The sequence below is a fragment of the Octodon degus genome, unplaced genomic scaffold, assembly GCF_000260255.1.
Source record: "Octodon degus isolate 3935 unplaced genomic scaffold, OctDeg1.0 scaffold00093, whole genome shotgun sequence".
NCBI classification, from domain to species: domain Eukaryota; kingdom Metazoa; phylum Chordata; class Mammalia; order Rodentia; family Octodontidae; genus Octodon; species Octodon degus.
Genome location: NW_004524669.1, coordinates 10,342,482 through 10,366,224, shown reverse-complemented (window position 1 = coordinate 10,366,224; position 23,743 = coordinate 10,342,482). Strand labels below are relative to the sequence as shown.

The window sequence follows — 23,743 nt, the reverse complement described above, 5'->3', positions numbered from 1 at the left end:
GCGACTGTTCGGGTCAGAGAGTGATGGCGAAGCCAGCTACACTCTTCCAGTGTTAGAAGAGGCTAAATTTGCCTTTACCATATCCACAGTAGGCTACTCCTATAACCACTTTTAGAAACAAAATGATGGAGATCCAAATCCATGTAAGTGTTACCAAGTTAAATACAGTTTACTGCCCAGCACTGAGAGCTAAAGGAACGGAGCATGGAAGTCACATCGTTCATATATGTGCTTGACAGGATAGCCAAAAGGACTTACAGTTGAGGGAAACATTGATTTATTTAGGTTCTTTGTTTTTCGAGGCAGGATCTCACTATGAGGTGCTGACTGGTCTTGAACTCAGTATGTAGCCCAGGCTGGCCTTGCACTAATGGTGACCTTATGTCTCAGCCTCCCAAGTGCTGGGATCACAGTTGTGAGCCACCAGGGCTAGCCTGAGGGAAAATTTCAGAAAAACCAAATAAAGTAAGAGCTGAGCAAATGCTGTTAAAAATAAAATGACCTCCAACACATAAAACCATGACAAGTCTAAGTACACAGGGAAAGCAAATGTCATTCTACACAGTAATAGGACAGAAAAGATCTTGCCAAGTAGAAAGAAAAGGAGACCAAGAACGCAAATGGCCCAAGCCACAGGGGACAGTGTGCCTTCTGCAAAAAGCAAGCAGCATATGAACTGCTAACTGCCACACAAATTTAAGGGAACTGAAGCTGCATGTGGTGGGGCACACCTATAACCTCAGTACATTAGGAGGCTGAGGCAGAAGGGTCCCAAGGTCTAGCCTGGCCTGTGTAAGTGGGCAGGACCATCCTCACAAAGGACAGTGTGTGGGGAGGAAGCTCGATGTGAAGGCCGTGGGTTCAAACCCCAGAATCACAAAAAAAGAAGAAAATTAATATATTTATAACTTGTACCTAGTTCGAGATAATGCGATGTCATTTATAATAGAAGATATATATGTCAAAATAATATCAAAACTTGTAACAATAAAAGGAAGATGACAATCAAATGAAAAATTTAATTACTGCTATTTTCCAAGTATTACAAAGAATGCTAAATTTTTTGGTAGCCAAGTCAAAAGAAATTAAGATTATGACACAGTAATCATTAATTAATAAACCTCAGTGGGATGTAAGGCAAGCTTTTACAAGAAGAATTCTTATCTACGGGAGTGAAGGAAACTGTTCCTCAGAAGTGCAGGGAAACCTCAGAAACCGTATTCACGGCAATCGGGTCTTGACATTGTTCTGGGAGGAGCAGGCTGGTACATAGCATTACATTCTGTAATTTGGTGGCAAAATAACACTGCTTTTTTTGAAGGCACGGTAAACTCTTCTCCTCCCAACTGTGCCAGTGGAACTGATCAGATGAACACATTTGCAAAAATTTGAACACACTGTCCAAGCTGATTTGGTGTAGCATTGCAAGAAGAAACTTTCCACTAGTGATTTATGAAGATTAAGTGCGTAATCCATAATCAATATGATCCCTAAGGTGTGCGCTGTAAAAACAACACAAATCCAGGCAAACTGTCTTTGCAGAAAGCAGTACAAATACAGACTGCAATACTGGTAGTGTACCCAGAAAAATACATAAAGATCAGATCAGTATGTCTTGCTTGGACTCAACTTTCAAAAATAGTTTTAACGGAACTTAATAGACCTATTACTTAAAATCTCCTTTTGCCTTTCCTTATCCTACCAGATGCCATGCTTCAAAAAAGAAAACAGCAGTATCTCACTCCTCTTATGCTTTATGAGGCTTTCTCTAGGATTGTCCTGAAATGCCCCTCAGCTGTTGGTGCGTCCTTGAAAGGACGAGCAGACTAGAGGTGCGGCTCTCCCATGGATGAGTGCTCTGTGCAGCAGAAGGGACAGAGTCGTGCGCTCCAGACACCACGTGCCGACTGCTACTACTCAGTGGATGGCTCTTCTATCTTTATGAACAGGCAGCCAGCATAGAACGTCACCAAGGGCCAGGAATTCCCCTGAAATCTCAGCTTTCTGTGCTACAGATAAGAGAACAAGAGCAGTAAGATTTTAAAAGTAGAAGTTACCAAGTGGCAACCTTAGTGCACAGTTACTGAGTCGTGTCTAGTAGGATGCAGACTGCGAGCTCTTCCTCAATCAGATGGGCTCCAGGACAGAAGTTTAAAAACAAAACCTTCAACATCTGTTTATTGTAAAAATAAGCTGAGCTATTCACTGAGCTACTCATTCAAGAACTCTTCAGCCTGATGGGTGCTTTGAGACTGCAGGATCCTTCTAACAGCTCATCTTCATGTGACAGCATAAGGGTCACAGGCTGTGTAAGGGTCTTTTGACAAAGTCAAAAAGAAAGCAGAAGTAGAAGACAGTTGTTTCACCATTTTTAATTTACAATCCCTGTATCTACAGTCAGGTTTCTTGAAATAGATCTGGGCAGCTTCACAGGGGACATGTTAGGACACAGTGTAGGGGCTTCCATCGGCAGGATCAAGGCTAACGGCAGTAGACAGGAGCAGTGGCTTTATGTTATTCTTGATGATTTTTCCGTAAGAAAGTGGGCTAGAGCCAAGATAGTGAGAGAGCTGCTTGGCCCTACTAAGTGCAACATAATTAAATACAGCTGGACACAGCTGTGTTCATGTTGAAGATGAAGGCTAGTACAGATTAATTATACATGAACTCAAAACTTGTAGAGTTAGAATCGACTCTTATGTAATCCCTTACTCTAACACTCATTACCCGGTTATCATAGGTTCCATAGTAAAAATTAAAATCCTCAGCAGCTGAAGTACAGGGTAATTTCAAAAGCCATCCAGAATAGTTAGTTGATCATCAGTGCAACTCTCAAGCCCTAGGTGTTGACTCACAGCACTCCAGCACCCAGTGACGCTGTAAACTCTGTTTAGCTGTGAAAAGGAGAGCTGGCAGTGTGGGGCAGCGTGCAGGATGGTGGCCTGAGAGGCCGCGTGTGCTCGGGCAAGCTCTAAAATCCTCTGACCTGCTCTTTAACTCAAAATGTTATCTAGTTGGTGATTAATTTGATGATCTACAAAAGTGTTTTTAAAGGTAAAGTGAAGATACTAGAGAAAAGCGCAACCCATACGTGCATTTTCTCTGTAGCTTGACTAGTCCCATGATAGAAATTACCTCTGGATGCTGTGAAAGTGTCGGCTGAGGTTTTCTGCAAAGACGACGTCTGAATTTCGAATGGTAGGCTCCATGGATGGTCCAGAACACTGAAAGAGAGGCAGTCTTGTCACTTGAGCTCTAATCCTCGTTAGTTTAACAGAAGTCATTTCAGTGGCTTGTCAGAAAAATAAGCTGATGTTCTTCCAGGTTGGGGCATGACTCCTAACTTGGCAGTTCTTGTAGAATAGTACCATGCTGGAGGCACAAGCTCAAGTGGTTTACTGAAATGACACTTTGGTATTTGCACAAGGTAAATTTGTTTCCAAATCATGGCTGGGCTGTGGAAGGGAAGCTCTGCGACCTGCGACCTGCGTCTCACTTTCCCAGCTCTAAACTGAAGGCGGAGAGAGATCAGCACTTGCAGAGAACTGGAACTCAGCACTTCTCCTTAAATGCAGGATGACTGTTCCTTCCACTGCCAAACACCACCGATACCGCCCTCTTCTCACTGCACTGCAACCTGCCCTCCTCTTCTAGGAAGTGGCTTCCTCCTCTGATGGGGCTGTAACCTTTTTTTTTGAGAGAGGGCCTTATTGTGCAGTTCAGGCTGGCCTTGAATTCTCTTTGTAGCCCCGGCTGGCCTGGAACGCACAGTGATTCTCCGCCTCGGCCTCCCGAGTGCTGGGGTTACAAGGTGTGCACCATGCCCAGTGGGCTGCAACTCGGACTTAAAAGTTCGCTACTGAAAATTATTGGCATAAGGTAAGATGCACTTTAAAGACATTGATATTTGTGTCTCAAGACTATAATCTTGATATACACTCAAAAATGGAATAAACAGTGCCACTTAGAACTACACACACACTCCAGGCTCTTGCTACCCTACTTATCTGTAAATAAAACTTTACTCGAAACTTTCCACTCAGGCAAAAGTAACCGAGTACTGCGAAAGTCTGTGACTTCTTTTTTTTTTTTTTAGCGGAACCAGGGATTGAACTCAGGCGCTTGAGCTTGCCAGGGAAGCGATTATTCTACTGAGCCATCTCCCTGGCAAAGTTTGTGACTTTTAAAAGTGCCAATGGAACTTTCAAAAACTGAAGGAAATTTCAGTTAAATATTTTTATATTACAGTAGCACATCTTTTTTTTTTGCCCTTTTAAAAAGTTTATTTTTTGTTAGTACATGTTGGTCATAAATAATGATCACATTCATCATGGGTAATTTGTATCTGTATATGACATGTCATAATTCTTTATTTTACAGTAGCACATCTTAAACGTATATGATTGTTGATCTGTTAAGGTACAACGAATACAAAAATAATCACAGCTGAACCCTGCTGGCCAGTTAGTCAGACACCCTTCACGGAGCTGACAGGAGATGTGAACAGCCAGCCACGGCAGGCCGGCGCTGCAGTGCTGAGGACACGTGTGGTCAGAGATCTGCAGGGCCAGCCGCGTTAACATCTTAGCACTGACGCAACAAAGCAATCATTTGATTTAAGCAGCTAAATTCAGTAGCTATAAGTAAAGCTTGTGGAAATCAGACAAATTTGTGTTGAAAACTGCCCATCTGCTGCTTCCTTGTGGGGCCTAGATCAAGTTGCAAACGCTTCCTAAACTAATGCTCCTCATATGCATAATGGGTAGGGTCATTAGCTCACAGAAGTGCAAAAGACTGAAAGACTCAGTAAGTGTGTAACAGCAAACGTTCCCTGGAACAGCAAGCAGCAACATTCAGCATACAGTAACTACCACGAGGCTACTAAAGAAGCTTATGATCCCTGTTACTGGCAATACAGAACATAAAGTAATGGTTCTCATGTCAGTGCCAATGCAGTCTTATGACCCAATGTTTAGAAAGATTTTGTTTCTCCTTTTACACTTTATTCATTAATAACTTCAACTAAAATAAAGCAAAGCACATATCCCTTCCACGTAAAACCAGCACGCGTACTTACGATGAATACACTTCCGCGAAGACACTTACCATCACAACCCCACCAACGTACTCAAAAGCGCAGTGGGCTAGGCACCCATACTGGATGGTGTAGCCAACCAGCCGAAAGGTCTTCCCCAGGACACCACGAAACATTGCTCTAAGTCGACGCTGCTGCCACGGACCTGGTGGCAGATTCCGGAGAATGTCCTGATCAGTACTGCTGGAGAACATGTATGCGACAGCTCCATGCATTACAACCACCCAGAATGTACCGAGTGCCTCATCCGATTTGGTACAGAGAGCAAGAGCTTATTTTCTTTTCTGCTAAAGATGCACGGCAAGTTACAGCGATCGACTGCTTTGCTCTACCAGACCATGTTCAGATATCACTGAGCTTATCTATAAATCAGGTAACTAGCAGACTCGGCCTTGTCTGGCCCCGTCCACATCAATTATTTCTTGTGTTAAGAAAGACACTTGAGATGTTAACTCTTTCAACGTAGTAATACTTTCTCATTTTGTCCCTTGCTATAATACATTAATTCTTGTCATGTAATGTGAAATAACAGAGAAACCACTAGGTTCACAGATTCACTGTGAACTGGTTCTTATTAATTTGTGTAAACTTTAATACATTACCCATTCTGAGGCTTAATAAAATGCAAATGAAATCTCATAAAATGGTTGAGAATCAACTTTTACATATGTCAAAGTGCTCTGCAAATTATGTTACATTCAGTTGTCAGCTAATAACTACATTGCTGATATAATAATGGACATGAGGAATATACTGTGAAACAGCACAAAGTACCAAACATTTAAAGTTACATAAATTTAAGACATTACTATCATTCATCAAAATATTGCCAATATCTGTACCTTCCTTTCAATTTTCCTCTTACAATTATATTTCAAGCATTTTCCAACTAATATCCAGGTTACTAAACGCTGTTCTCAAATTAAACTTACTATATCAATAATATGTCACAGGGGCCGGTGAGACAGCTCAGTGGCCTAAAGCGCCTGCTCAGGCAAGCTTAGGCAGGCAGGAGGGGACTGCAGTTAGACCCTTGGCACCACAGGCAGGCCAGCCCCGCCCTCAGGGCAAGCTGGGGGGGGGGTCATACTTGCTCAATACTTACCATAAGCAGGTTCGCATACAACACTGTCCTCTATAGGTAAGAAGCCTGACAAGAGGGACACACATGGCATCATGGAGCTGGTAAATGGTGGGGTCTAGGCCCTGGACACAACACTCTACAGCCTCCCACATAATCACCTGACAGGCAGAGACAGACAGTTCTCTCTCCTCCCCATGCCAACCCCATCTTCCCTAATGCTCATCCACAAGTGGAATGCGCAGTCCCACAGTCTGTTCCTCAAGTGGGCGCTGGGCGGTGAAAGCTTGTTTCTGCCAACACCCATGCCCACACTCCTGACTCCTGTGACACAGGAAGAAGACATCTATCTGGGCTTTGTGCCCACTCATGGCACAAACCCTAGTCCTCAGAAAGTACTAAGTGACAAGAGTGCCCATTAATCTCAAGAGTCTTTCAACTAACGGCTGCATGGGGTGGGACCCCAACCGCCCTGGGCTGCTGCAGCTGCTCACAGAAGCGTGCTGGAGGGCTGGAGATGAAGCCCTCGGAGGGGAACAGTTACTGGACAAAGGATGCGCCAGGCTGGCGGCATACTCCACCTCCATGGGGACAGAAGACCTAGCCCGGCGTGTGCTTCACTGGGCTGTTCCCTTCCTTCTGCCCCCAGAAGCCCTTACACATCAGAAGAGTGTTTCCCTGAGTAGCAGCCATCCTTGCGCAAGCTGAGACCCGAGGTGGGTCCTGGGACGCTCTGATGCACGCACACTCAGTCACTAGAATGGCATCAGAAGCAGGCCAGGCTTCTGGGATGGGCCCTTCACTTCTGGGATACGATGCTAACTCCGGGAGCTAGAGAAACTCAAATGGAAATGACAGACAGTGCAGAAGCAGACTACACCCCAACACCAGGAATAAAAAAACATGGCGTACGGGTCGCCAATCCAAGGGGCAGCCTAACCAAGGGCAAAGGACAAAAGAAGGGAGCTGGAGACCAACTGCAGGAAATACGCAGCTCAAGAGCCAAAGGAGTGGGCTGAAGCGGTATTCTGGAGAGACACTGGCACGCTTTCCAAATTGACAAAAGCCATTAACTCAAAATTCCAGAAATTCAGCAAAAACTGGAAAGATTTTAATGCAAAACAACAAGGAAACAAATGCAGATAGGCACAGTAGTGTCAAACTGCTAAAAGAAAAAGAAAAATGAAAGGTTAAAAATTGGTCAGAAGGAAGGGTGAGCTTATTTTCAAATACGAAAGAGGCTGGGGATATACCTTGGTGGGAAGGCAGGAGGAGTAATGAAGGAGAATATAATGAAACAGCACCTTTAAAGAGGTAAAAGTGCTAGCTGAAAAGGAACATGAGCTAAAGTAAAAATGAAAATATTTTAAGAAAATTAGTTTTGAAAACATTTTTGCCAGCACACCTATAATACAATGTATCTAAAATTATACCACAAAAAAAAAAATCAAGTGCAAGAAGGAAGAAAAAGAACAAAAGAGAATTACATATTTGGATAGATAAAAACTATAAACGGTAATAAAATGTTTTATAAACTATAAAAGGTATGCCACAATATATATCTATTGTTAACAATAGTACAAAGGTAGGAGAAAGTTAAGTGGAATTAAACTAAGATTTTGCAGAGTTCTATAACTGATAAAGTGGAATTTAATCAATAAAAAGTAAACAAGTAACAAACATGAGGGAAATATTAACAGAATACTAAAAACTATACAATTAAAAAATGTTTTATTTTTAACAGAAGGGAAAAATAAGAACAGTTGACAAAAAGAAAAGGAAACAGATTTAACTAAAAATGTATTGGTGAATCCATTAAATGTAAAAGAAATACACCAATTTAAACATTATGAAACAAGAATTAATAAATGAATAGATTAATAAACTCAGCCACATTTCATCAACATAAATTCTGTCAGGTTAAAGAAACGATAAAATTAGACAGCTCAGTGGATTGAAGCGCCTGCTTAGGCAGACACAGGATCAGGGTTTGTGCCCCAGCATGCCTCGCTGGCCCCGCCCCAGGGGCGCCCTGAGACAGTGATTGAGACTGGGCATGGTGGCGCCTCCAATAATCCCAGCACTTAGGAGGCTGAAAAACAGGAGGATCATTACAAGAGTCTGATCTGTGTAGTGGGACCCTGTACTAAATACATAAAAAAAGATAAAATTAAAGGATGCTTTATACTATTTGCTTACACCCATAAAAACATGTCAAAAAATATTATTAGAAATACAAGGAACATTTCACTAGAATAAAAAGACCTAAAATTCAAAGGTTTAAATAATCATGTAAAGTATATTTCAAATTACCTAAGAGTTAAAGTAGGAATTGAAACAACAGACAATTGAATATTTGTACATTTGCAGATTCAGCAATGTACATGGAAAGAAATCCCATCTGGTACTAGAGTGAAAATATGACAGTTGTGGGAGCCAATGAGAGGCGTGACGAGAGGAAAAGTTACAGCTTTCAGTATATAACAGAAAAAATTGATAAATGTTCATGATTTAAGCTTTTGCCTTAGTAAGGTAGAAAAAGCACAAACTAATAACCAATCAGAAATAATATATGAAAATAACAAAAGCATAAATCAGTAACAAAACCAAATAGGTAAGTGAAAATGAGTAAGGGCGAGCAAGACAGCTCAGCAGACTAAGCGCCTGCTTAGGCAAGTGCAGGGACTAGGGCTCAACTGCCAGCACCGCATGCTGCCCCAGCCCTACCCCGGGCATGCCGAGCGAGCCACTGAGTCCAGGTGTGGCGGCAAGTGCCCGTAATCCCAGCGCTGAGGAGGCTGAAAAGAAGAAGATCAATATGAATCCACGCTGTATAGTGAGACCCTGACCCAAACACCTTAAAGAAAAAAAAGAAGGAAAAGAAAAAAAAATGAATGCAGTAAATCCAAAAGCTGGTTGTTTAGCAAAATTCCTAAGACTGATGAACTTAAGCAAGTCCAATTAAGAGAGCCTGAACTGCTGGCAAGGGCTACGAAAGGGTCTTGGGAAAGGCTCCATGCACCGTGAGGGAGCAAAAGGACACTACAAAGACGTTAGCTTCTGAAGAGTGATGTTTTAAATTAGACTGACAGTTACTAATAGAAGAAATACAGTTATATATGATTTAATCTGTCATTAAAAATCTTCCCCCTCCCAACTTTTTTCCCAGGCCCTGATGGTCTTACTGATAAACTCTTCCAAACATCTAAGGAAGAATGGCCAATCATCAATTCTCAGTGAAAATAAAACAAGGGGTATTTCTCATCCTTCCGTTTGTTTTGAGACAGAGTCTCACTATGTACTTTAAACTGGCCTTGAACTCACTCTTTAGTCTAGGCTGGCCTCCAACTCCTGAAATCCTCCTGCCTCAGCCACCCAACTGCTGGGATTATAGGTATACACCACCATGCCTAGCTTCCCATCTGGTTTTATGTGGCCAGTATAACCTTAAAACTAAAATTTGACATGGGTGTAACAGTAAAGTCAAATTACAAAACAATCTCTCACTGGCAGACACAAAAGTCCTAAACAAAAACAGCAAAGTGAATCCAACAATATGTAAAAAATATATTATGTCTGAATGGAGTTTATTCTAACAATGTGAAGCATTACATTTGAAAATCAATCAGTGATGGCTGAGAAGATAGCTCGGCGGCCTACGTGCCTGCCTGCCAAGTGCAAGGATCTGGGTTCCATCCCTGGTACTGCATGCCGTGCTGGACCCAGAGCCCCAGGCGTGCCATGCCAGCCACTGAAACCAAGTGTGGTGGCACACGCTTCTAATACCAATGCGGGGCAGGATGAAACAGGAGGATCACTAGTCTGAACTGTGTAGCCAGATCCTGGATCTAAATAAATAAATAAATAAATAAATAAATAAATAAATAAGATTCATATTATAAGGAAGAAAAAATTGTAAGATCAACTCACATGATGGTAAAAAAGCATCTGAAACGATCCCCATCCCTCATGATAATCGTGGGAACAGAAAGAAGCCTTCTAATGTCCTAGAGAAAACATTTTCCTAAGTGGGAGAACAGAGGTATTCTATGTGCCAGTCACCCCAGTAAGGAGATGCGAAAATGGGAAAGGATGAGGTCAAAATGTCATCATTGATAAACGACACTTCCGTACACAGGAAAAACATGTATATTTGAATTACTTGTGTCTCTTAATTAAAGATCAGCACAAATAGACCAGTCAACAGTTATTGAATTTCTTTTTCCTAGCAACATACAATTATAAAATGAAAATTTAAATCACAATATACAACACCAAAAACATGAAATACCTGATAGAAACCTCAGTAAGTGTGGAGGACCTTTCAATGCTAAGAGAAAATAAGGCCAGCTCAAAAAGGGAAAGCTATCCTGTGTTCATGTACTGGACTTCAGTGTTCTCAGTCTTCACTCTAGTGGTCTAAAGAGGCAGCAGCATTTTACAGATTCCAATGGGCTAATTTTTTTCAGTAGAAATTCTACAACATTGATTATAAAATGAATGCAAAAGGCCCAAAATATAAATATTAAGCACAAAATTGTTGGACTGACTTTTGATATCAGGATTCATAATTGAGTTACATAATCATGTACATTGAATTGGGGCACATCTAGACAAAAACCAATGGAAGAGAACAGAGAATCCAGTAACAAACCCATGCATCCATAGCTCTGGGATAAGTCAGTGGGAAAAGGGTGGGGTGCTGGCTGAACCAGATACACAGATGAAAACAACCAACAGCCACCTTGGCCCAAAACCTTACCAAATACAAAAATTAACTTCAGGGGATGGAGCTGTACCTCAGTAACTGATCACCTGCTTAGCCTGGGTGTGATCCCCAGGAATCTCAATGTCTGTTTCCTTCTCTGTCTGTCTCCCTCTCTCTGTCTCTGTCTCTCTGAAAGTGAGACAGACTCAATATAAATGGCAAAATAATCTTGTTTTTTTTTTTTTTTTTTAGTGGAACCAGGGATTGAACTCAGGCCCTTACACTTGCCAGGCAAGTACTTATTCTACTGAGCCATCTCCCTGGATCCTAAAATAATCTTAAAAGGTTCAGACATTGCTTTCTTACCTGGAAGACAGGTACTTCTTTGTTCACTTGTATGTGGCACTAGGAATGGATCCAGGGGCACTCTACCACTGAGCTATATCCCCAGCCCTTTGAATCTTTTGAGATTGGCTCTGGCTAAGTTTTGTAGGCAAACCTGGAACTTCTGGTCCTCTGGGCTCAACCTCCCTACTTGCTAGGATTACAAGTGTGTGCCACCATGCCTAGCAGGCTACTGTGTCTTGAATGGTGATCAAAACTGTTCACTGGGATTACATTTAAATTGACCACATTTTATATCAGACATTATTTTTAAAAGAGGTCATCCACAGACTGGAAGGAGACATCTAGACAGATAAACATTTCACAGAGGTACCTCCTCAGTCTACAATGGCCAGCAAATCATCTGAACAAAACTAAACCTCAGGAAACTATCACAAAAAGGAGGGGGCTGTCCCAAGTGTGAATCTATCACCTAGGAATAGACAGGTGTAAGAGAAGACTGGTCAGCTGGAACTCGGACACTCAGAGTCAAGCGGGGAACCCAAGGCACTGGAGTACTCCGCTGACCTGAGGCCATGACTGCAGCCCCCGGCCCAGGCCCAACACTGCCTGGAGAGCAGCTGCTATGAGAAACCGGGTTCTGGTGTCTGCAGGGATGGCAAAGGGAAAGGACAGCTCCTGCGTCAGGACTGAGCCCCTGTGCGCCCACCAGACAGTGCAGCTGGCACTCAGGAACTCCCCCCACCCCGACTGGCCCACATCTTGTGGTCTCTAGAAACAACCCTAGGACACAGCGGACCTGCAGTGTGCTCCACCCATGTTCTAGGTGTCCTTCAATCCAGTCAAGCGAACAACCAAGACTGATCATCACAGTTAATAAGAACATGAAACATGTTTTATCGCTTGCCATCAAAGGACTTCCAATTAATAAAACCAGAAAGTGATATCACAACAAAGCTACACAGGCTACAAAAGAAAAGGCAACACCAAGAACTGAAAAGGTGTGGAGTAACAATTACTTTCGTCCACTGCTGGTGAAAAGAGATGCATAGTTACTTTGCAAGCCAGGTAGTACTGTGTCTCCTTGCTACGGTGGCGAGTGCTCAGGGATGGCTTTTAAGAAGAGGACTGGTTCATCAGGGTTCTGCTCACTGTAGCTGTGTGTGATGGTAGGCAGCAGGGTGCAGTGGGGTACAAGAGTCTGCCGCGTGGTCATGACTCAGTGTCGGCTAACTGTGCACTGAAACCTCTGAAACAGTAAACCAAAACAAATCCTTCCTTTTACTTGCAGGTGCTGATGATTATTTGGTCCTAGCAAAGAAAAATGTGACTAGTACACTATTCCCAGATACATGGGTTACAGAGTAAGAGGTTTATGTCTGTCTTAGTCATCTTCTCGTGGCTGGGACAAATTCGCAGCATCAGCAATGTACAGTAGGGGAGGCTCATCTTGGCTCCTGGCTTCGGTGGGCTCAGCCCATGACTGGCTGGCTCCAGTATAGCAGAAATGGCAGGAAGAGGCCACGGAGGAAGACGGCTGCACAGTGCAGTGATGGGCGGCGACTGGAGAGCAGAGGAGGAGCCGAAGCCAGGAGCAGGAGCACGCCCTTCTGACCCATCTCTTCTAGCCAGCCAGTCTGTGAACACAAAGACTACCGGTATCCTGTAACATTGTTCACCAAAAACACCGCAAGAACAGGCAAGGTAGCTTTACTCATAATATCCTCAAATGTCAACAAGGAAAATGAGTGAGCTGTGATACACTGGTTTAAGAGAGTAAATGGTATATAATTGCACTTATATTCTTAATTTTCATGGACGTCAAATACAGACTAAAGAAAGACAGGTTCAGTTAGTGGTTTATCTCTGGGGTCCAAGGCCTCAGCAGTGGTTACACTCGCACCTACCTATGTCCATGCACATCACGCAGTAGGTGTGCATTGTACGTGTGTGTGTACAAGTATAGATAATGCCTCAATATTTTTAAAGGGAAAAAGAGAAAAAGGATCAAACAAGAGTAGCTGCCTTCGTTTTGGGAGAAGCTGAAGCACTTTCTGCAGTGCAGTAACAGGGAAAGGAAAAGGCCTCTGACACTGGCAGTGCGCTCAATTTGGTGGTAGAAACATGAGGGGCTCTCGCTCAGGTCTCTGTCAAGTTCACAGATTGAAGCTGCGCTGCGATCTGGAATTCCCGGCACAAGGTCACCTGTCACACTGAGCAGCGATTCCTGGTTCGTTAGTGTCCTACCGCTGCCGCGACAGACAGCACAAACTCAGTTGCTTAGACACACAGAAGCAAAGCGCACTGTGGGCCAAGTCTCCACCCAGGTGTCAGCAGGCCCCAGGCCCCGGCTTCCAGGCAAGCTCCACGTCCTCGCACTGCCCAGCTCCTAGGAGCCAGCACGCGGCCTGGCTCAGGGCCACGGTCCTCGGCCTCCAGGGCCTCGGGCTCTCAGGCCCCTCCCTGCACTGTGAGGGCCTGTGGGCACAGTGGGCGCTCCTCGATGGCCTGATGATCCACAGCCCTTCACTAAACCACTTCCGCAAGCCCTTTCTCTGCCTCACAGGCTCTCGTGACGCCAACACAGCACCCAGGAGGGCCCCCGCTCAACTCCACACACTAGGACCGCTGTGCGTGAACGCAGAGATCCTCACAGTGGCCTCCAGACAGCCTGCTAGACACCAATTCTCATGCCAAACCCAAGACTCGGAGAATCAGACATTTTGGGCCAGTAGGAGGCTGAAGCAAGACGAGCCCTTGAGTGTAATGGTTCAAGGCCAGCGTGGGCAACCTAGTCAGAATCTTTTAAAAAAGAAAGAACTGTTGGGCGTGTTCTCGGCAGCCTATGTGAAAGGCTCCAGACGGCAGGGCACAAGCATCCGAGATCCTCTGCTGTGGGCCACTGGGCAGGCACGGCTCACCTGGGCAGGGTGGCTGTTGACTTACCCAGTCATGGACTACCAAGTGCCACAGAACTTACCACAGGCCGTGTATATTGAAGAAACTGCTAGGAAGCATGGGCTGAAAGAATGCAGATTCCACCCGTGACACAGAACGCATGACCTTTTGTTCCCTATTATATTTACATCTTTAAGAAACTAAGTCATTAACATAGAGAATTCTTTTAAAGGGTAACCTATATACTTTATCAAATAACAAGTTAGAGAAAAAGTGAAAACGTTTAAAATTGTGACAGTTACTTAAGATAATAAAGGAAATATAGAATGATATTACCCAGAAATCTCAGAAGTGACTGTTCAAAGTACAGTAGTCCTCTGTACAATGCTAGCACAGGGAACATTTCAATACTATTTCACATCATAGACAGAGGATAAAGTTAGAAGACATGGTGAGGGATACAGCTAGTAGGTTTCTTTCAATTCACATAACATTTTTCAAATACCAACCAAAATAAGAGCAACAATAATAATGAACACACAGCAGCTTTGTGTTGTTGCAGGCAGCCAAATTAGATAGAAATATTATAGGCAGTCAGACAGGGCCAGGCCCTCAAAGGAGGTAACACAAAAGAGAAGATACCTCACAACTGTGGGAGGGACGGATGCTCCTGCTGTGAGCCAGACCTACAGATCAAAGAGCAAACAAATGCCAACCTCCCTAAAGATCAGCATCCGGGATTGATCTTCACCCTGAGAAAGGCAGGAAAAGTCATTATCTGGTGGCTACCAGATAATGTCCTGCTCTCCATTCATGCCTGCTTGCTATGTGACTCCCTTCCCCATTTGGTCCTGGACTTAATCAGTTCTACCTAAGCAGTGGTGTTGTAATTCCATTGGGTGACCACAGTTTTGTCCCATCCCACATCCACCTGAGTTCCCATGTTCTCCACCTTAGCCCCACATGGTGTTACACTATAAAAGTCCCTGGAAGAGACAGCTTCCAGGGGCACTACCTGCCGGGGGCCCCCCTCCTGTCCCTCTTTCGGACAGGAGCTTTCTTTGCCTCAATGAATATATTCTGCTCATAACCTCTGTTCGTTCCTAAAATTCATTCTTTGGTTTTAGAGAAGACGAACTCATCCAGGTCAGGCTGGGAGTTTCACTTCCTCTGTATCATTTGGAAGTCCCTATATCAGTTTTTCCTCCCTGTATCAGTGTCAGGTATTCTTTCCATTAGTTCCTGTGACTTTTACACCAGCCCTAGGAGAACTTAGGAATCTCACTTTACAGATGAAGAAAGGGGTGGAGAAGATATGGGGACCATTTAAGACCACCTTGACCAAATCAGGCAGAGCTAGAATTCAAACCTTTGGTTTTAAACACCACTAGGACATGAATGCTGTCTTTCAAGTGAAAATAAATTTTAAGAACTATCCAGTAGGCATTCAAGAATAATTACTGGGAGAAGGCTATACTGATGTTGAAGCCAGCTGCGAAGACAAGCCAAGTACCTGCTGGAAGTGGAGAACCCCCACAGACTCTGTGTCCATGGATATTCTGGGCATAGGTATTCTTTTGTCTTTTCCATTTATGTATTTGGTACAAGGCCTCACTACACAGCTCAGATTCCTAGTGGTCCTCCTGTTTTCAGCTTCCCCGGCGTTGGGATTACAGGCACAGGCCACCGTGCCCACACTTGGTGGCCCGCCCAGCGGCCCCAAGAGCCCGTCAAGGCCAAGGTCCTGGATTCGTAACAGCTCTTTTCCAGGGCCGAGGCTGGAACCCAGGCCTTTGCACACTACTAGGAAAAGGCCCACCTTTCTGCGCAAGGCCTCTAAGATGCTGATTTAGTTCCAGCCACTAAAGGAAGTTCAGAGTGCCTGTGGCTACCAAAAAAAATGTGCACCAGCTTCTGGGAAGAGCAGAGATTTTGTTTCCAAAGTAGGGAAAGATGTGTAATGTATCAAACGTTAATGGAGACCACAATTCACAGTCACTTATTCATGCTAAAGTAAGAGCAACCAATCAGTCATTAATACAAATTTCTGCTGACAAAGAAGCAGGACTGGAGACCACATTAGCATTTAAAAAGGCATTCACAGGAAGAAGAGATAAGCAGAAGCAGTAGAAGAGGAAACAAAACACATCTGATTTCGGAATTGTGTTATGCTGACCTTCATGTGGAAAAGGAGCAACAGTGGACTTCACGTTTCTGAGACGTTTGTGATTTTCAGATCTAAGAATACTTCCGCAGAACACTGTCACTATGTAAAGACGCACAGAAAGTAACTGACAGACGCGTCTGCTTCAGACCCCAACGTGGGAACTGTGGCGAGAGGACAACAGACATGTAAGCACACAGCCAGAGGGTGGCCAGCTGCACGCCACACAGCCAGCATAATCACTCAGCCCTGCCGTCTCCACGCCCCTCCTAACTGCGCACCCCTGATGCGCTTTGGGAAGCCCTGACAGAGGGATGCTCCACGGCAGCGCCCAAGACTTCATTACAGCCGTGTTCCTACCTAGAGGACATGGGCGCCTTTACTGTAGGCTTTTAACACGGTGACTACCACCGGAACTCGCACTGGGTGCCAACACTAGGGCCCCGCATCCCGGTCCTCAGGCTCCCATCATAACTCTACGCAGTGGGACTCTGAGAAGAAGCCACAGGGCAGCGGTGGTGACCTCCCGGGAAGGAGTCTAGCAAAAGGCTTTCACTGCCACCCGACACCACGGACATGTGCTTACATTTAAACTGAATGGAGTCATTCTATGAATTTTCATTATCAACTGAATTTTATGCTAAACAGTATCATGTATCTCATTAATCCAATGTTTTTTTAAGTTTACGTAGCTCTAAATAAAAACTATTCATAACACATAAACTGTTGAGCCTTAATAAATTCACTCACCAGCTCTGAACTATGAAAATGCTGTGCCCAAACCGTGTTTTCTGTTTCTTAAACAATCAAGAATTTCTAAGATCTCTCTTCTACTCTTTACCCGACCTGGCTTGCTCCTCTTGAAGGCTTTCTTCTCCATCTCTCTTACCTGACATCCCATTCTCTGATCGTCAAAAGACCTATGCTTTTCGGGTCATTATCAAGTCACCTAGGCCACAAATTAAATTAGCACCCAGCCTTGCAAAGTGGTTCTAGTTTCTTATAAGCCATCAGGGAGGTGCACACTTCCGTATCTAACAAGAAGGAATGTCAGTGAAAAGATCTTAATGTTTACATGGACCTGAATTAAGATGAGTTTATCAGGTAAGAAAGATGCCCAAGAAGGAGAAGAAAAAAATACTAACTCAACAGAGCCATTGGGAGGGCCCACCAGACAGTGCAGCAGACTAAAGTGCCTGCTCAGGCAGAGTTAAGAAGCCTGGCTTCGGTCCCAGGCCTGTTGTGCCCTGCCCCTGGGGTGCACTGAGACAGTTGAGACTGGGTGTGGTGGTGGGCGCCTGTAATCCCAGGGCTTGGGAGGCTGAAAACAGGAGGACCACTACGAGTCCAATCTGCATAATGAGACCCTGAAGTCCCTGTAGACCCTGTACCAAATGCACAACAACAACAAAACAAACAAAAAAACAGAACCATTGGGTAAACAGCTAAAAACCTGCAACAAAGCAAATACTGTCCACATCTCCTGTTCATTTTGTTGGGTTTTTTTTTTTTTTTTTCTGTTTTTGAGACAGGGTCTCGCTGTGTATTTCAGGCGGGCCGTATACTCACCATGTAGCATAAAGCTGGCCTCCAACTCATAAGGATCCTCTTGCCTCAGCCTACCATGGGCTAGGATTATAGGCATAAGCCTCTATGCTAGCTACTGACCATATTAAGAAAAATTTCCAGCCAAGTTTTGGTTTGAGAAGGTACATTAAGAAAATGTTATTAAAGATCATAGAAAAAATACTGATATAATAAGCCAACTGGATAATTTGAAATTGCATATAAAGTACTTGAGAATTACAATACAAGAAAAAAAATTTCAGGGCTGGTGAGATAGCTCAGCAGACTAAGCGTAGGGGCCAGGGTTTGATCCCTGGCACCACATGCCGCGCCATCCCAGCACTAAGGAGGCTGAAAACAGGAGGATCACTACAAGTCCAAGCTTTGTAGTGAGACCTTGCACACACACACACAAAAAAAACCCTCAGAAGAAAAAAATTTCAGTCCCCATGTTTCATGGATAGCTCTTTTCACACTACAGTAAGCATCTTAGATAAACAAATTTTCAAATAGTATAAAAAAAAAAAAAGGGTAGAGAAGTTGTTTATAAATTAACATAATACAGGTCAGTAGGACTATTGTTAAGCTTTCTCATCTTTTCATTTAAAATGTAACAAAAATGAAGAAACATTGTACAGTACAGTAGCTTGCAACCAGTTAAACTAAACCCATTAAGAGTTGTAAGTTTGCAAGGAAAACTTGATGAAAGGGTTCTGCATACACTGACCATCTTCTACTTGCTGACTTTTCCAATAAAGACCTTATATGAAGAATGAAAGGTACAACATGCAGACGGAGGCTACATACATGTACATTACTAACCATGTGTAAAATAGATAGTCATACTTTATTCTTATAATTTCAACAAAAATTTCAGTTACTTATACTTGTTCAAATTCTAAAGTTTAAAAACATTTACCCACTTAGATTTTATCATATACTTAAAATATAAAGCTACTAAATCAAAAATAAGATACAATAAAATTAAGTTCTACGAATAAATACTTCTAAGTGGCGTACTCCAGGCCCCCAACACTGACAACACTAATCATCTTCTCTCCTGGTGGCAGTTCTGTTGCTCACTGTCTGGGAGACGGATGGGATAATCTGACTTCACTTTTCTCTCTATTACAGATCAGGTAAGAGAAGAATATTGAAATAATTAACACCTCTAAACAAAGTACTTGATAAAATTTTTGGCTGAAGTGAAATGCTAATGATATTCACTAATGCAGTGACTCTGGGACAAGTAAGTAACCCCCTGGACTAAGGACTCAGTGGTTAAGTCGCTCAGTGTTAGACAATGAGCTGGTAGAGAACCTGTATATATTAAGATTGCACGTTTTCACAGAGAGCCCTTTTATCTGCACTCTTACCTAGCACTACCCACTTGTCAAAAACATGTCTATATATTTTATATTACTGCTTACTCACCAAAAATGTCTAATCAGCAGCAATTAACACAGCCCCAAATGGGTAAAATATATGACAAAACAAATAGTTTCAGTTTCTTACACCTGTCGACATTATGCTAACTTTAGTAACAGTTTTCTATCCAAAAGAAAATAAGAGCATTTGAATTTTAAATCTAAAATGTGAAACTGTACCAAACATTTGTAGCTAACTAGAAAAAGTATGAAATGTGATTATTTTGATAAATTTTGAGCCATATCTAACAGCCAAACTTGTAAGAGTTTAGGTGTCACATAATTTATAAATCATTAAGCTTAAGATAAGGTTTCATATTATTAGCGATGAAGAAAAAGCACAGCTATGCCTAGATCACCTGATTTTTTTGTTGTTGTTTATAAAATTAATCACAGTTAGCAGGGCAGAAATTGCTCTGAGCTTCCTGAACGACATCCGAGAGACGGGAAAGGGTTAGCTCTCGGGTGCTGCCAGCTATAGCACCAGGTGGCTCTTTCTGCAGTGAAGGTGTTACCGATAATCCCATTACGCTGGTACTAAATCTTGCAGACATCAAAATTATTACCAAGGTTCCTTTTCATCCCATCCTTTCCAAATGACTGGAAGTCGCTTCACCTGAAAGAAGTCAAATCCACATGCAGCTGCTGTTTTAGCAGGCAGCAAACTCCCTGAGAATGCCAGTCATGATTCAATTTTGCTGCGCCGGTGGCCCCCTATTCCCTGTCCAATAATACATCTGTTAAAAAATCCTACAGCTACAAATCAAGTTTAATCCTACCAGGGACCTCATGTTGGTCTTGTCTTCCAAAAAGGCAGCAGGTTCTGCTGTCTATCTCTGCCAGTGTCTGGGGAATACCCTTTAAATCCCAGCCCTACTTAGAAGAATAAGCTAAGGATCACAAAACATGACCTCAAAAACCCTGATATGACTATATTCTGACCCGGAGGCATTCATTCTAGGTGGAGATTAGAACTTTGCATAATAAGATTACACAGCAAGTGAATGATATCAAGGGACTATCCATATGCAGCCGCCTGGTTCTGTATAGACAGCCTGCGCCGCACAATCTGCAGCACAGACGAGAAAGAGCTTGGTCTCTCTAGCGCAAATCAAATAGATTCACATAAATTAGCTGGCCATTTCCAGATTCCTAAATCCCCTATTACATCTTTTATAGACAGCTCCTGTGAGGATAGCACAAATGTTATTCCTTTTTATTCTGTGCTTCTATAACAATCATGCTCTGTAATTGGAATGTACATAGATTATGTCTAGAAATTAACATCTTGTTTGCTATAATCTTGGATTACAATTGACTGTGTACATAATAAAATTAGGAAATCAATGGACAGATTTATCATCTCCAAGAAACTAGAGGCATTGTGTAAGGAGCAGTTTAACATTCTGTGTCACTACTTGAGTGCAGATGTCACAAAGAACAGTAAGACATTTAAGTAAGTCAAAGTATACAGCAGACGTGGAAAACATCTACACAAACATTACATTACTAAAGATGAGGTCACACCTCTCAAGATCTAGGACATGGGAAGGGAGCTCCCAGATATGCATAAGGCTGTCTGTAAACCACTGTCCATGAAGAGGCCAATTACAGAGGACAAGGTTTACTTTTCTTAATAAAGTAGGAAAATCAGTAGTCTTTAATCCAAATCCACTTAATCATTTTAAAGCCATATTTTAGAATACTTCAATCAATTTAGACAATTATAATTAAAGCATTTGTACTTCTTAACCATGCTTCTAAAATATCAGTGAACTTGTATTTATATAAGGGAAATTTGTGATAACTTTTCTCCCTCTAAGTAGTTTAGAACGCCACCAGCCCTTAAGCAAACCAGATATGTATATACATACATATATATGAGATTCTTTTTTTTTTTTTTTTTTTTTTTCAGAATCTGGGATTGAACTCAGGCCCTGGCACTTGCCAGGTAGGCGCTTATTCTACTGAGCTATCTCCCCGGCCCCATGAGATTCATATGCATTCACACAAATATTTGTCCAGAACAAGCCTAAGTATGTAAAGAGGAAAAGTTCTCAGTCTATATATATATAAAGAAAATATTAACTAAGCCCTTGGGGTATTTGAAGCATGGCCTACTTGGCAAATCTGACTTGCCCGAAGGTCCTGAGGCACCTTACGCTCCCACGGCCTTAGCCAGTGTCTCATCTTTCCGTATCTGTAAGTACCTCTGTCAGTGTCTACAGGCACTCAGTAATCAAGTGACAGAGTTCTGATATTGTGCATAAAATACACATACATGTCAAAAGATCACTGACAGAGGTATAAAAATATGTATTTTCACCTGCACAGCACATAAACATGATTAGCTTCCCTTAGGGCAGTGCTGGAGAACCTTTCAGAGCTTACAATGATAACAAACTGCCCGCTGCATCGTGTCACAGGTTCCCCACCACTGCTTTAGGTAAGATTAGTAAACATAACGTGGAATCCAAGAAAAAGGTCATTTATTTTCGTGGCATTCTGTCACAACTGTGGAATACTTCAGAACTACACTGTCCAGTTACATGGCCAATGGCCCAGTGGTTACTGAGGGACTGAAGGGTGACTGGTTCAAACTAAAGTATACTGTAAGTTTAAAATGCACATCACATTTTGAAGACAATAAAAAATAGAGAAAGAAAAGTATTTTGTTAATTTTTATATTGATTCAGTGTTGAAAAGACATTCTGGATGTAGCTGGCTAAATCACACACACATGTGAACCACATCACACTTCTTCCTATAGCACTGCAGTTTTAGTTGTCATACATCTGGAATAATACATGCTTCAGCGAAACTGAGCTGCACAACTAACAAACACAAGGCAGAGGACTGTGATGGGAGCGCTACAGCAGGGAGACTACAAAGGAAGTAAGAGGCTCTGCCGCTCAGCCTCCACTCGTATTAGTTACGAAGTGCTTGGGTCTGGTTTTAAAGCAAATTTCTTCCTGGGTACCTTCAAAGAAGGCTAGTGACGTATGTGCATTACTCCAAATTTTAAATATATCTAAGTAATACCTATAGAGGTTTAAGTATTTACCATATTTCAAAATACTAGCAAACTCAAAGGTAGCAATTTTATGAATTAGTAAATGTGCTGTTTGTCCATAACATTTATCATGTTCATCAATGGAATTTTGAAAATAGCCTTTACTAAAAAGTGCTTTACAGAAATAAGAAAAACTAAAAACAATTAAAATATATAACATACAGCTAACTTAATCCAAGTCTCTTTACATATTGGAATATGATTCCAATATAAACAAAAGTACTTGTACTAATGGATCTTAAAGTGGCTTTTTCATAACTATATCTAAAACACTAACCACAGATGATTTTGAGTATCAATGAACAAGATGGACAAAATTTAAATCAATTCTTTATTACTTAGGAATCTACTTTTTCTAGTCTTCTAGTACTGTTTATTCCTTTTCTGGCTATAAGTACCACACATATACGTACGATAGCAAAACAAAATAATAACAGTAACAACAACAAAAAAAAACTTCTCACCATCAGTAGATGAGTGCAATGATACTCAGTCTAAGTTAATCTCCAGACATTCAAATTCATGAATAAAAATTCATCAGTTTTAAATACACTGAGCCTATTAAGCAAGAACAAAAGCATATGCACAAAAGAGCTTTTAATATATTTCAAAGCCCACAAGAGCCATGGTCTCATTAAAATTATAAATTACACAAACATGGAATGAAGATTCCAACTGCAGTGCAGCTAAGCAGATTACAGAAAAGCCCGCGTTCCATATGATAACACACCATGGCCCTCCCAGATGGGGGCTTGAAACAAAAAGGCCATCTCCGCAGCGAGGGAAAACCTCCTTGTGATCTCTGGTTTCTGTTCAGCAGATGACAGCCAAATAATATGTTGATTATTCTGTTTGTGCTGCTAAGCTTGTAAGATGGAATAAAAGCGATATGATCTATTGTGAACCCAATGCTAATGTGTTGCTCCACTCATAAATAATATACTGGATTTATTTTGAAACTATCTTTTATCTGAATCTCAGTTTCTAAATGCATGAATTAAAATAAAAGCCAGGATAAAAATAATAGTTAATTTGATGCTTCAAACTAAAAAATGTAGTTGACAAGTGCAAAATATCTCAACGTTTAGTGAGAAGTCAAGTATAATCACCTTTTTTAATTTCAGCACTGTGATCAGAAACAAAATACATTTTAAAATAGGCAATTACTCTCATTACAAAATATAAATATAAAATTAAGTAATGTAATCAGCATGAAGTTAATAATATACATTATTGACAAGATAAAAACTGAAACAGCAGGGTATTCAAAAACACATTTCTCAACAATAAAAAGTATAGATGATGCCCTTGTAAATGTTCACAAACTTGCACACAAGATCAAAAGAAATCCTACTGAAATTAATTAAAAAGCGTATGAAAACATGT

General features: G+C 42.0%; 1 protein-coding gene across 5 annotated transcripts in view; it reads right to left on the bottom strand.

Moving 5' to 3' along the window:
• Positions 1-23,743, bottom strand: part of Immp1l (inner mitochondrial membrane peptidase subunit 1) — a 59,417-nt gene that overhangs the window by 13,901 nt on the left and 21,773 nt on the right. For all 5 annotated transcript variants that reach the window (XM_023722854.1, XM_004637974.2, XM_023722853.1 and 2 more), the window contains 2 exons: positions 5,107-5,240; positions 3,136-3,224 (listed from right to left, as the gene is read on the bottom strand). In XM_023722854.1, the coding sequence (XP_023578622.1) occupies positions 3,136-3,224; positions 5,107-5,211 (194 nt within the window). In that variant the 5' untranslated portion in view covers positions 5,212-5,240. The remainder of the gene's footprint in view (positions 1-3,135; positions 3,225-5,106; positions 5,241-23,743) is intronic.